General features: G+C 38.2%; 1 protein-coding gene across 1 annotated transcript; it reads left to right on the forward strand.

Annotated features, from left to right (window-relative positions):
- Positions 1-9,386: 9,386 nt before the first annotated feature.
- Positions 9,387-9,929, forward strand: LOC142521892 (uncharacterized). Its single transcript, XM_075625067.1, has 2 exons — positions 9,387-9,576; positions 9,745-9,929. Exons 1-2 carry the CDS (start codon positions 9,387-9,389, stop codon positions 9,927-9,929), a joined length of 375 nt encoding a protein of 124 aa, XP_075481182.1.
- The last annotated feature ends 5,246 nt before the right edge of the window (positions 9,930-15,175 follow it).

Here is a 15,175-nt window from a genome sequence, read left to right on the forward strand (position 1 = left end):
TCAATTGCAAGAGTTATTAGATAGGCTTTACTAGACCAAGTTCATCTCCATGGGGGGCACGAGTATTTTTTGTGAAGAAGGAAGATGGGTCCTTGAGACTGTGTATTGACTATCGAGAGATCAACAAAGTAACGATCAAGAACAAATATCCTCTGCCCAGAATTGATTATCTTTTTGATCAGTTGCAAGGTGCTACTGTAATTTTCCATGATTGATTTGCGGTCAGGGTACCATCAATTGAAAGTAAAGGAGTGTGACATATCTAAGACGGCTTTTCGAACCAGGTATGGTCACTACGAGTTTTTGGTTATGTCGTTTGGTTTAACTAATGCTCCTTCTGTATTTATGGATCTTATGAATCGAGTTTTCACGCTATATTTGGACAGTTTCGTTATTGTCTTCATTGACGATACTTTAATATATTCAAAGACTCGAGATCTACATAGGGAGCATTTGAGGATCGTGTTACAGCAGTTGAGGGACAACCAGTTATATGCTAAATTCAAGAAGTGTGAATTTTGGCTGGAGCAAGTTGCATTTTTAGGTCATATCGTTTTCAAGGAAGGAATTGCTGTGGATCCGGCTAAGATTGAAGCAGTTAAGAAGTGGCCTATTCCTTTGACAGTTGCTGAGGTACGAAGTTTCCTTGGGTTGGCAGGGTACTATCGTCGTTTTATTGCCGATTTCTCTAAAATAGCCTTGTCACTTACTACTCTGACGAGAAAGAATGTCAGCAAGCATTTCAAGTATTGAAGGACAAATTGACTTCAGCTTCAGTGTTAGCACTTCCTTAGGGTGGTGTATACAGATGCTTCCAAGAAAGGTCTCGATGATGTGTTGATGCAGCGAGGCAAAGTTATTGCTTATGCTTCTCGTGAATTGAAGGATTATGAAAAGAACTATCCGACTCATGATCTTGAGTTGGCAGCCTGGTATTTTCTTTGAAGATCTGGCGACATTATTTATATGGCGTGGAATGTGAGATTTTCTCAGATCATAAAAGTCTTGAGTATCTATTTACTCGGAAAGAACTGAACATGCGTTAGAGAAGGTGGTTAGAACTTGTGAAGGATTATGATTGCACTATCAGTTACCACCCAGGAAAAGTGAATGTTGTAACTGATGCATTGAGCCGAAAGTCAGGTCTTCAATTGGGTTCTATGATTCAAAAGCCTCTATTGTTGGATTTGCAGAGAAGTGAGATCGCATTGGTTGAGGAAGGTACAATTGCTAGACTTTCAATCTTAGTTATTCGACCGACTTTGATTGACAGAATTAAGCATTAGAAACAGTTGGATACTCTTTTGTTGGATTTGAGAGCAAAGGCAGTGAAGAAGGGGAATTCTGAGTTTGGATTGAACAGTGATGGCCTGATTACATTTCAAGGCCGTATTTGTGTTTCTATTGGTGATGCTATTCGCCGTGATGTTTTGACGGAAGCTCATAATGCACCTTATTCAGTACATCCAGGTGGCACCAAGATGTATCAAGATCTTTGTCGATTGTATTGGTGGCCAGGTATGAAGAAATATATAGCATCATTTATTTCTGAATGCTTGACTTGTCAGCAAGTAAAGATTGAGCACCAACGACCAGCGGGCTTATTGCAATCCTTACCTATAATGCAATGGAAGTGGGAACACATCACTATGGATTTTGTTTTTGGGTTGCCAAGAACTCAGAAGAGCTATAATTCTATTTGGGTGATCGTGGATCGATTGACCAAGTCATCTCATTTTCTCCCTGTCAAGACGACATATTTTATGGCTCAATATGCGGAGAAATATGTTGATAGGTGTGGTTTTTACGTGTTTTATTGCATTAGTTTTTGTATGTTTGCATTGTGTATGCGTACACTTCGTTTACATTTTGTTCGTTTTAGAGTAAGCATATTAATTTGATCATTTCTCACTTGTGCATGACGAATTTGCAGGAAAATGGCCGAAAAACTAAAATCGGAGCCAAGTGCCAAGCTAAGAAGATAATGTGCAGAAGAGGCGGCGCTCGGGCGGTGAAATTGTACCGCCCGGGCGCGAGAGGTGAATCGCCAAGATGTCCAGAGAGGTCGGCGCTCGAGCCGTTGTTTTCTACCGCTCGGGCGCGAGCAGTGATCCAAGAAGAGAAAATTTACAGAAGATGTGGCGCTCGAGCGGTAATTCTCTACCGCCCGAGCGCGAATGCCGCATATCCCAAGCAATATTACAGAAGGTATGGCGCTCGAGCGGTAATATTCTACCGCCCGAGCGCCACTTATTTTTGGGAAGATTTTTTGTCCGATTCCCTACCTTATTTTGGAGGAGTGGATGATATAGAAAGGAGGAGAGGACGTTTTTGAGGACATTCAGACATAATTTCAGAGCCGCCACAAGCTTTGGAGATTTTTTGCGCCAGAAGTTGAAGATTTGAAGATTTTCGGGCATCGTATTTGCGATTTTCGTCACGCCTAGTATTTTTGATCTAGTTTCTATTCTTTAAACTTTGTTTTGTTTAGTTTTAATATGAACTCGAGTAGCTAAACTTTTATTATTTGTTGGGATAAAAGGGGATCCTACCCCGAACTTTAATTAAATTAATTTACATATCGATTTTTGATGTATTCTTGATTATACTATTGTTTTATCGTGTTGTTAGAGCATAGCTAACTTTAACAACGTTTTTATATTGCGAGTGAGTTCGAGAGAATAACTTGTGATAGGAACGAGTAGTATAATCCGTGGATCTACAATTTACAAAGACATATGAAATTGGATACGCGCCGATAGTCATAGTCCTAAGGGTCGAAAACTAGGGGATTTCATAAATCGACATGCAATTCACTCTTGATAAATAATTAAAGACATTTAATTACTTCATTGAGTAGAATTAGTTTGGCATAGCTCGAGAGAGTGTGTTCAATTGAATAGGAAATCCTGTCGGAAGAATATAATCAATATCGAACGAATTAATTAATTAACGAGGGGTAGGTGAACCGAAATTCCCAACAAATTCATTTCTTATTGAATTTTACTCAACCATTTTAGACATTATATTTCATTACTTGATTTTGAATAATTTTATTTGCATGTTTATTTGATTAGAGTAGTAATAAAACAAACAATCAATTTTCGTTGCTAAAGATTTAATAACTGAAAATAATAATTGTCAAACACAGTCTTCAGTGGAACGATACTCATACTGCGGTACATTATACTATTACTTGACATCGTGCACTTGCGATTAATTTTTGAGCATATAAAATCATATTTTTATTAAGGATTTCACAGTGCAAGTTTTGCTTGATCAAGTTTTTGGCGCCGTTGTCGGGGACTGTTAATCTACAATTTAATTTTCAATTATTTACTTTAGCATTCTCTATTTTACTTTGTTTGGCACCTTCGATTTCTTCGCAGGTATCTCTTTTGTGCATGCCAAGGTCTCTAGAGTCTGAACTAGAGATATTGATCCCGAGATTGAAAGAACCTTACGCAGGAGACGACAACAGCAGAGGCTTAAAGACATAATGAACAGGAACGAACGTGAGGAGGAGCATCATGAAGATCTAAGGGTCGGAGAGCCAAGGCGCATACCCATGCTTGAGTATGCTCAACCGTCACTTGATGGAGCACGTCCAAGCATAGTGCGACCAACGGTCAGGGCAAATCAGTTTGAGATCAAGCCAGCCATAATTCAAATGATCCAGAACACTGTCCAATTCGGGGAGAATGCGCTGGATGATCCGAACAATAACATCGCCGACTTCTTAGAAATTTGCGATACTTTTAAATTTAATGGAGTTTCAGATGATGCTATTAGACTACGTTTATTTCCATTCTCTTTGCGTGATAAAGCTAAATCTTGGTTGAATTGTTTGCCTGTAGGGTCAATCACAACTTGGGAAGACATGGCTAAGGCATTCCTCTTGAAATACTTTCCTCCATCGAAAACCATGAAGCTGTGAGCGGACATAACCACCTTCTCTCAATTTGAGCAGGAGTCACTCTATGAGGCGTGGGAACGCTACAAAGATTTATTGCGAAGATGCCCACACCATGAGTTACCTCTTGGGTTAGTTGTCCAAACTTTTTACTATGGGTTAATTTCCTCTAACGTACCATGATAGATGTTGCGGCCTGTGAAAATCTATTGAGGAAAACGGCTGAGGAAGGGTACGAGTTACTGGAGGAGATGGCTGCTAGCAGCTATCACCCTCAATATGAGAGGAACACTCAGCGAAGGAATGCAGGAGTACACCAGGTAACTGATTTTTCAGCTGTCACTGCACAATTAGAAGCACTTAACAGGAAAATAGACAACATGAATGTAAACGGGACAGCGATGTGCCTGCAAGAGATATTTTGTGAAAAATGCGGAGGAGAACACTATGTTAAAGACTGTCAAGACGGTGGTCTTTTCTATGTGAATGAGGAGGCACCGGTGAATCAAGTGGGGGTTCAAAACCGTCCGAGGAATGATCCTTACTCAAGTACATACAATCTTAGATGGAGACAACACCCCAACTTCTCATGGGGTGGTCAAGGCAGTCAGACTCGACCACAAGGAGGACAGTAGTACATTAAGCAACCGATGTATCGACATGACCCTCGAGAAGAAAAGTCCAATTTGGAGCAGATGATGTCCAAGTTCATTTCAGCCACCGAGACTAGACTACAAAATCAGGATGCATCGATAAAGGGGCTAGAGAATCAGATTGGGCAGTTAGCAAAGATGATAGCAAGTAGAGAGCCAGGCACCTTGCCAAGCAACACTGAGACTAACCCGAAAGAGCAAGTGAAAGCCATAGCATTGAGGAGTGGAAAAGTGCTTGAACAAGAGGAAAAAGAAAAAGAGGATCAAGTAAAAGAAGCGGTTGGTACGCACACAGGTAAGTTCTCAAACTCTACACCAACACCCACTGCACAATCCAAAATTGTTATACCTCCTCTTTTTCCTGCAGCATTGAAAAAAGCAAAACTTGATGCGCAATTCGGTAAGTTTCTTGAGGTATTTAAAAAATTGCACATCAATATTCCTTTTGCTGATCCCTTGATGCAAATGCCGAGTTATGCTAAATTTCTGAAAGACATCTTAGCTAATAAGAGGAAGTTGGAGGATCACATGACGGTAAAATTGACTGAGAATTGCTCTGCATTGGTACAAGACCAGATCCCACCAAAGCTAAAGGATCCAAAGAGTTTTTCTATCCCTTGCATGATTGGTGATGTTGCTTTTCTTAAAGTTTTATGTGATCTTGGTGCGAGCATTAATCTTATGCCTTTATCTGTATTCAGGAAACTTGGATTGGGCGAGCCTAAACCGACACAGATGTCCTTGCAACTAGCCGACGGATCCGTCAAACATCCACGAGGAGTCAAAGAAGATGCATTGGTGAAAGTGGGAAAGTTTACATTTCCTACAGATTTTGTGGTGCTTGACATGGAAGAGGATAGGGAGATGCCTTTGATTTTAGGGAGACCGTTCCTTGCAACCGGCAAGGCCGTGATTGAAGTGCAAGAAGGGAAGTTGAGATTGAGAGTGGAGAAGGAAAAAATCACTTTTAATGTTTTTAACGCTCTTAAGCACACATTGCACACTAATGATTGTTTTAGAGTTGATTCATCGGATTCACTTGTGTGTCAATTTGTGCACGATGCTATGAAGGACCCATTGGAAGCCACACTCACCACTGAATTGAAGAGGGATGAACTTGATGAAGAAAAATCTGCAAGAGTGGCGTACTGTAATGCCAACCATCAATGGAAGAAGCCAGAAAGGATGAAATTGGAGTACATGGGGGATCGAAGAGATTTGACCACTCAGAAGTCAAGCGTTGAGGAACCGCCGACATGTGAGTTCAAACCACTGCCTCCACACCTTAAGTATGTGTACGTAGAGCGTAAAAAGCTAGTACCCGAAAAGCGCATTACACCAAGAGAATTTAAAGAAGGCGAAGCGGTGCTCCTGCACAACTCCATGTTGCGCTTATTTCCTAGCAAGCGCAAGTCAAGATGGACGGGCCCTTACAAGATCACCAAAGTATTCCCCTCGGGAGTATTAACTTTGCGAGATGGGAAAAATGAGCCGTTCACAGTCCATGCTCAATGACGGAAGCATTATTTGGGTGGTGCAGTGGAGCCACAAATTGGAGTCACTCGATTCCAAAACAATTAGAGCCGAGAGGAACCGACAGTCAAGCTCTCGACTATAAATTGAGAACTACCCCTCTCTCCCTTATCTTGCATTTAATTCGATTTTATTATTTTCGTTTTTTTAGAGATGGTCAGTCTTTTTATTTTAATGTTAGTTTTAGGTATCATCACCACCGGAGCACGATGAGGAAGAGCCTTGATCAGGGGAGTTCACTGTTTCCCCTTCTTTACATTTTTACTGTCTATTGCATTAATATATTTTTTTTCTAATTGTTGCTGCATTCGTGCTTTATTTTTGCATTTGTTTTTGTGTCCCCTTTGGTGTTTGCATGTTTGGGTTTCGGTTTTTTTTGTGCAATGGGGACATTGCACACCTTAGTATGAGGGGGGTCGTTTTTCGTATTTGTTGTCTTGCGTATTTGTCCTGCATGAGTGTCAGTTCATGGTGAAATTAGACAATTGGTAGCCAGTGATGATTTTGGGCTAAATGAACTGCATGTTGCTTAGTCTTATCACTCGTTATGAATCCCCCAGTATATTGAATTTTGTTTATGCACACATAGTGGATTTTAATAGTGGTGTCGATGATGGTTAAGTTCAAAATAATCTGTGAGGGGAACTGGAGAAACATTAGATGCGAGTGAAACTTGAATGAATACCTGTTGAAATGAGTGACTAACCAGTAGCATAAACTCAAGTAAAAAATCAAACATATTCCTAAAATATCTTTCATCCCAATCGTGCATAGGACCTAAAAATCCATCCCTAGGCCAGATAAATAAAATTACCCAATATCCAAAGCCTAGGGAGTACGCATGAGAAAATTATGCACCAAAAAAAAAAATAATAAAAATGAAATAATAAAGGGGATGTAAGTTGAAGGGGAGCCAAAAAGGGATGAAATCCTATCCCAAGGCTAAAAAGATGGAGATGTAAGGCGTTGAGGAATTTTAGAGAAAATTTCTGACAAGTGCATAGTGAAAATGATCTACGTACTCCCAATCTTTCTGAACCAATTGAGCAGTTATAGCTATTGACTCACTACATTTTGTTGTTCTACCATGAAACTCTACCGCTTTATGTGTTTACTGGTTCGTCCCGAATGGAAACAGAACTCAGGAGAGCGAAACTTGCGTTGACTTGTCTATTTTGCGACCCACATGAGTTGCGAATAAAACTGTCTGAAACACAAGATAGAAAAATCCACTGCACACACGGCCACACCTTTTGGAAAAATACAATTGTGTAGTGATATTCTGAAATTGGTAGTAATGTATGTTGTGATTTGACTAAGTTGATGTGGTTCACAAACCCGCTGAGGCAGGAGATGCCAGTTGCTACTTCACCATCAATTTAGTTACTTTAATACACTCCCTTTTGTGTTTGTTTCATGTTTTAATTGTAGTCTGTAACCTATTTTGCTTGAGGGCAAGCAAAATGTTAGTATGATGGGGTTGATAGGTGTGGTTTTTACGTGTTTTATTGCATTAGTTTGTGTATGTTTGCATTGTGCATGCGTACATTTCGTTTACATTTTGTTCGTTTTAGAGTAAGCATATTAATTTGATCATTTCTCACTTGTGCATGACGAATTTGCAGGAAAATGGCCGAAAAACTAAAATCGGAGCCAAGTGCCTAGCTAAGAAGATAATGTGCAGAAGAGGCGGAGCTCGGGCGGTGAAATTGTACCGCCCAGGCGCGAGAGGTGAATTGCCAAGAAGTCTAGAGAGGTCGGCGCTCGAGCGGTTGTTTTCTACCGCTCAGACGCGAGCAGTGATCCAAGAAGAGAAAAGTTACAGAAGATGTGGCGCTCGAGCGGTAATTCTCTACCGCCCGAGCGCGAATGCCGCATATCCCAAGCAATATTACAGAAGGTATGGCGCTCGAGCGGTAATATTCTAGCGCCCGAGCGCCACTTATTTTTGGGAAGATTTCTTGTCCGATTCCCTACCTTATTTTGGAGGAGAGGATGATATGGAAAGGGGGAGAGGACGTTTTTGAGGACATTCAGACTTAATTTCAGAGCCGCCACAAGCTTTGGAGATTTTTTGCGCCAGAAGTTGAAGATTTTCGGGCGTCGTCTTTGCGATATTCGTCACGCCTAGTATTTCTGATCTAGTTTCTACTCTTTAAACTTTGTTTTGTTTAGTTTTAATATGAACTCGAGTAGCTAAACTTTTATTATTTGTTGGGGTAAAAGAGGATCCTACCCCGAACTTTGATTAAATTAATTTACATATCGATTTTTTATGTATTCTTGATTATACTATTGTTTTATCGTGTTGTTAGAGCGTAGCTAACTTTAACAACGTTTTTATATTGCGAGTAAGTTCGAGAGAATAACTTGTGATAGAAACGAGTAGTATAATCCGTGGATCTACAATTTACATCGACATATGAAATTGGATGCGCGCCGATAGTCATAGTCCTAAGGGTCGAAAACTAGGGGATTTCATAAATCGACATGCAATTCACTCTTGATAAATAATTAAAGACATTTAATTACTTCATTGAGTAGAATTAGTTTGGCATAGCTCGAGAGAGTGTGTTCAATTGAATAGGAAATCCTGTCGGAAGAATATAATCAATATCGAACTAATTAATTAATTAACGAGGGGTAGGTGAACCGAAATTCCCAAAAACTTCATTTCTTATTGAATTTTACTCACCCATTTTAGACATTATATTTCATTACTTGATTTTGAATAATTTTATTTGCATGTTTATTTGATTAGAGTAGTAATAAAACAACCAATCAATTTTCGTTGCTAAAGATTTAATAACTGAAAATAATAATTGTAAAACACAGTCTTCAGTGGAACGATACTCATACTCTGGTACATTATACTATTACTTGACATCGTGCACTTGTGATTAATTTTTGAGCATATAAAACCATATTTTTATTAAGGATTTCACAGTGCAAGTTTTGCTTGATCATATGTCCAAGATATTGTTAGACTTCATGGGATGTCCATGTCGATTGTTTCAGATGGTGATACAAGGTTTACTTCTGAGTTTTGGAAGAGTCTCCATAGAGCTTTGGGTATAAAGTTGGCCAGAGAGAGTTATACAGATTTGGAAGATATGTTGAGAACCTGTACTATTGACTTTCCTGGTAGTTGGGATTTGAATTTAACTCTTGTCGAGTTCAAATATAATAACAGCTACCAGTCATCGATTGGCATGGCACCATATGAAGCATTATATGGTAGGAAGTGTAGATCACCTTTATATTGGGACGAAGTAGGAGAAAAGAAGATGTTGGGACCTGAGTTGGTTCAACAAATGGTTGATGTGGTCACATTGATTAGACAGAGAATGAAGACGGCTCCATCTCGACAGACAAGTTATGCAAATGTTCGAAGAAGGCCTTTGGAGTTCAATGTAGGTGACCAAGTGTTCGTTAAGATAGCTCCCCTCGAGGGAGTTATGAGGTTTGGAAAAAAAAGTAAGTTAAGTACTCGCTATATTGGACCTTTCGAAATTCTGAATAGGACTGGTTAAAGAGCGTATCGATTGGCTTTGCCTCCGGATTTGGATCGAGTTCACAAAGTCTTCCATATTTCAATGTTACGGAAGTATTTGTCCAATCCATCCCATGTTCTTTGACACGAAGCATTGGATCTTTTGCCTAATCTGAGCTATGAAGAACTGCCGGTTCAAATTATTGACCGCAAAGTTAATGTGCTAAGGAACAAAGAAATTGGCTTTGTTAAAGTTCTTTGGAGGAATCATTTGATTGAAGAGGCTACATGGGAATCGGAGGAAGAGATGAGACAACGTTATCCGGATTTATTTTGAGGTAAGAAAATTTCGGGGATGAAATTTTATAAGGGGGGAAGATTGTAATATCCCAACCTTTTATCCTTCTATTGTCAATGATGTTATTCTATGGTTTGTTGTTATGGATATATGGTTAAGTTATTATTGATCATGCTTATTGTTATGGTTTATGAGTATAGTTGATTAAAGGGTTGGTATTTCATGTTATAGCATCAATATGGTTATTGCATTGTATTCATGGTTATTTATTGTATGGTTTTGGTATGGTTAAGTAGATGGTTGTGTATTTGAGGAGTTGTTATTGTTGTGAAGGTATAATGTTGGGAGTTGGATTGATGGTTTGGATGGTTTGAGCCAAATAGGTAATTGGGTTGAAGAAACGGTATGAAAATTTTGGCATTTGTTACGTTTTTTCGCATAATAAATGGGATATTGATCCAAATGACATGAGGCCAACTGCATTAAAAAGATAAGATCCAAGGCAACAACTTTCATGTCTTGATTTTTGTTCAAATATTTGAGGAAGATGAGTCAAAAGTGGCCTGAAGTGTGTTATGTATATCGTCGTTCCTAAACTGACACATTTTGGTAGAATGGACATAACTCTTTACTACAACCTCCAAATGACCTGAAACTAGTGGGAGGTTCAAGGAAAGACATATGGCTACAACTTTCATGTTTACCACTTTGGCTAATTCGGAAGAAAACGTATAGTTTGGGCCCTTGGACAATGGGTACACAGACCCTTACATGGGGTCCGGGTCTTGCCAAGCGAAATTTTTGATTTCCAGTGTGCACACGACCCATACACGGAGGGGGGCACGTGGTCCATGACTATGGCGTAAAAAACACATTTTTAAGAGTTTCTAAGCCAACAATTTAGCCATTTCACTTATTCCTCTTGCAAGCCATTGACTTGGTGAGCTAGGGTTCTTCATTTCTTTTCTTAATTCCTTTCTTTCCAAGGTTTGGATCTTCATGTTGGAGGTGTGATCTTCATATCCTCAAGAGCAAGTAACCAAGGTAAGGAAACTTGTCTTTTGAGTATTTATTTGAAGTAAAGGGAATGGTGGTTTAGGCTTGAATGATAGTTTATAGGTTGAATATGTGAAGTTAATGGTATAATCTTGATCTTGTGTTGTAGGATCAACTACAAGGAAGCTATCACAACAAGTTCTATTGGTAGTAAGTGGGCTTTTTCCTTGAATGCATCTCATGGCCTATATATGATGGATGATGTTGCTATTGTTACTAGCTCCTTTAATCCATTGATTATATACTTGCTATGTAATGGTTCATTGATTGAAAGAAAAGGAAAAGAATTTTGACGTCAATTGCTAAGAAAGGAGCTAGTTCTAATTACATGCACACCACATGTTTGATAAAGTGATTCAATGGTTCTTTTTATGGCTTGATAGTTATATGGTAGTAGTGGTGCTTCTAGCACTTCTAAACCCACACAACGGAAGTTGATCAATATTTAACATGTACAGTGACTAATTTTGACTGAAATGTACATGTATACCATCGACGGAAGACTTATCAATGACATACAAGGAAAATGAAAGAAATTGTTGATAGAATGTCAGCTTATAATTGTTATCTATATATTCCATTGAACGATGGCATTTCCTATGGTCCAATTGTAATGATTTCTTTCTTTACACTATTGTATATGTAGTTGTTATTGAATGTTCCACTTACTGAGTTTTGTAAACTCATTCCAGTTATGTCATGTGATGCAGATAAAAAGGAATAGTGATAGAAGTGTCGAGGCATGGAAGGTGCATGTGCCAAAGCTTGGAGATTGATGTTTTGATAAAATGGTTTTGAGTATTGTACATTAGTTCATGTTTTGAACAAGAAAATTATGTCTTAACTTTTGTCAAACACTTGGTAATTATGTAGATGAGATCTATGTGTTTAGTGGAGGTTTTGAGAATATATGTATATTTTGGAAAGATTGATTGTGGTAATATTTATTTTGTTTGCTTGGGAATATTTGGTAAGACTATATTTATGGGCAAACTTTGCCAAAATTTTATTAATTATTATTTTCTCCAAATCTTTTATAAGGCTTCCGCATTATAACATTTATATTTTAATGTCATGGGGTAAGGGTATAAAATATATTTGTATCGACCGAACCATACATATTTGTATAAAAAAATTTTGACATCATTCTAAAAATAAATCCGCCAACTAATATTTGAAAATCAAAGGAAATAGTTTAAATCGTAAAATCGTCAAACTTTTACAAAACCCAAAAACATTATTTGAAAAGTATAGCTCATATTATAACCTCTCAAAAATCACTCGTAAACATAATTAAATTGTCGTAAAAATATCTTTAACATAAATCATAATCATAAATCATAAGTGCGAAAAGAATAGAAACCTGGTCCTCGGGTTATGTGCAACTTCAGTCCAGTCAGGTCAACCATCAAGACCTTCCACATCATAATTATCAATATCACGTACATTCATCACACCTAGTGAGTCTAAAGACTCAACACACCATAATCTTGATAACAAGTAATATATATACAGATCACATACAGCAGTGAAAATACTTTTACTTAAAATATCTTTTTCATGAAGATGCATAAACTTTAAATAAAAACATTTTCATAATGATGCATCAACTTTAAACATAAACATTTCCATAACCTTTTCCTAAACATTTTCATATCATCATAAACATATTCATATGAACATGCATAACTTAAACCTCAACCTTTTCCTTTTTATCATATATCCTTTCATCATGAGCATATACATTTTCCCTTTTATCATTTCATATCATATATCCTTTCATCATGAGCATATACATTTTTCCTTTTATTGAATTCAGATCGTTAATTGTGACTTTCCTCATCCTCAAAAAGTCGATGGATCCATCTACATGTAACCACAGTACTGGGTGGCGGGGACATCAGCGACACCCTCACCCGTCAACTGAGCATTGAAATATCCTCATCGAATGAAAATACGATCGTAGGGCTCCCTCTGGGGCCTTCTCCCAAAAATGGGCTCCCTCTAGGCATTTTCCTTCACGATACCCCCATTTATATCCTCATATCCTCAATAGTCACAATTACTTCACTTCCTTCAACGTTTTACATTTCCATCACTTTATAAAAATCATGCATTTAATATCTTTTTCTTTTAAAAAAACAAGCATGCAACATATCTTTTGACTTTATTAATTCATCATAATTTCCATAAATAAATCAAAATATTCTATAAACCTTTAAAATAAACATTTTAGCATATAAAAAAACTTAAACATTTAAAATAAACATAATATCATATAAAACAACATTCAGAGCACTGCCATGACGTTTACTAATTTTCGGGTGTAAAATTATCGTTTCCTCAAGACGTAAAATTTCACGTTTTGACTTTTTTTCATGATTTCATTGCCTCTAACATGTCCCAAATAATTATTTAAGCTTAAATTAATTTTTCCATAATTTTATTTAGCTTAAATACTCGACTTTTTAATTAATCTTTAATTATTCGTTTTTAAGGAGTTTTAATCCCGAATAAATTCTAACATTAATAAAAATTCCTAAATTTAAAACTTAAACTTTTTATATTATTTTAGCCCTCGTGAACAAAGACTCGAACCCCGTGAGCCGTATTTCGACGTATTTTCTAAAAACAAAACCCTAACCTATGGTTCAAGCCCCTTATGAGCCATCAAGCTTTTTCATTGAGCCAAGCTCGAGACACGCCTAGCCAGCCCCTTCCTAGACCTTCTATGGACCCTCCTGGACAAACATGACCCCATGAACCAGCCACCTAGCTTGAAACTGAAGCCCAACTCCAGCAGCAAGCTAAGCCGCGACTCGTATTGTACATGGACTCTATGTTTGTGTGCCTAGGACTCTAGCCATCGACTCAGACCTTGAACCAACCTATTGTGCACCCACCTAGGACCCTAAGAACGCACCCTATCCAAGCCCGTAGTCCCCAGACCTAGCCATCTTCCCTGCGCAAGCCGCTGAACCCTGCGCGATTTACCTGAAGTTCTCGGGTGGGAGTCTTAGCATGCTAGGACTCATCGCAGCCCTCTGGACTCAAGCCCTAGCATGGCTAGGGCTCAACCCTCGACTCATCCAGACCATGGCCAAGACTTGGCCCCAAGCCGTGACCCAGCCAAGCGCCCAAGTCCAAAACCGATCACCTAAGTTCCCTTCGACAGCAGTTGATTCCAGCTTTTGTTTCAACTGGTCATGCAGCATATTCAAGTGTTCTAGTCCCTTAGAAACATATGAAAACATGATTGATCGAAGTCCTAGTCATCGAAGCCCCTTAAACACCATAAAATCATGAATTTGAATCATATAATCATAAGTTTACCACATGTATATGCAATATTACGAAAATAATCATAAGAACTTCATGATTTTCATACAAACGTTATTTAAAAAACAATAATACGATGTGATAGACGAGAATAAGAGATGTATGGCGTGCTTTTGCATTTTAAACGCATGAATATTCGATGGCGATGCGAAGAACTTTGACGTTGGAGACCCTAGGACGGATTTTCTTCAAAACCGTGGTTGTTTCCTATTGAAGTGGCGTGTGTGCTTGTGTTTTCTGATGGTAAGGGTCACGTATGGGTTGTGGGGGAGAAGGGCGTGTATACTAATGAATTGGGGTAGGTTAATTGCATATTATATAGTTAATTACACCTTAATCAAGCTTAGGCCCATTAGGTATGTAAATTAGGCCCATTAATGCTTAATTAAAATCTTAAAAATAATTTTGTTTAAATAAGTTTGTGAATTTATTAGCCAGGTTGCCAAACGTTCGTATTTTTGTTGAAAAACCAACACCAATAAAATTTAATTACTGGCGTATAAAATCACCTCAAAACCCCTTATTTTTCAAAAATGCGAAATAGCATCAATCATATTTTAAATACTTAAAAACAATTATCTAATAAAAATATTTTACGCCTTTCAGCCCTCGGTCTCCGTTCCTCGATCGCAACTCGAATAATCCTTAAAAATGAATTTTTATTGCATGTAAGTAGAAACCTACTACAACGTCATGTAAACATGTCACATAATCAATTAAGCAATTAAAATAATTTAATTAACTATTTTTCATATTTTCTAGATTTGCATGCAGTTGAATTACGTCGTCTTAATTTTGGACTTTACATGTGAGGCCCGGGGCCGAAGAGGATGGGGGGTGATCGCCGGTGCCATGAGGTTGCACGGCCAATGAGCGGCTCCTATCAGGCT

This window comes from Primulina tabacum, chromosome 13 (genome assembly GCF_025594145.1).
Source record: "Primulina tabacum isolate GXHZ01 chromosome 13, ASM2559414v2, whole genome shotgun sequence".
NCBI lineage: Eukaryota > Viridiplantae > Streptophyta > Magnoliopsida > Lamiales > Gesneriaceae > Primulina > Primulina tabacum.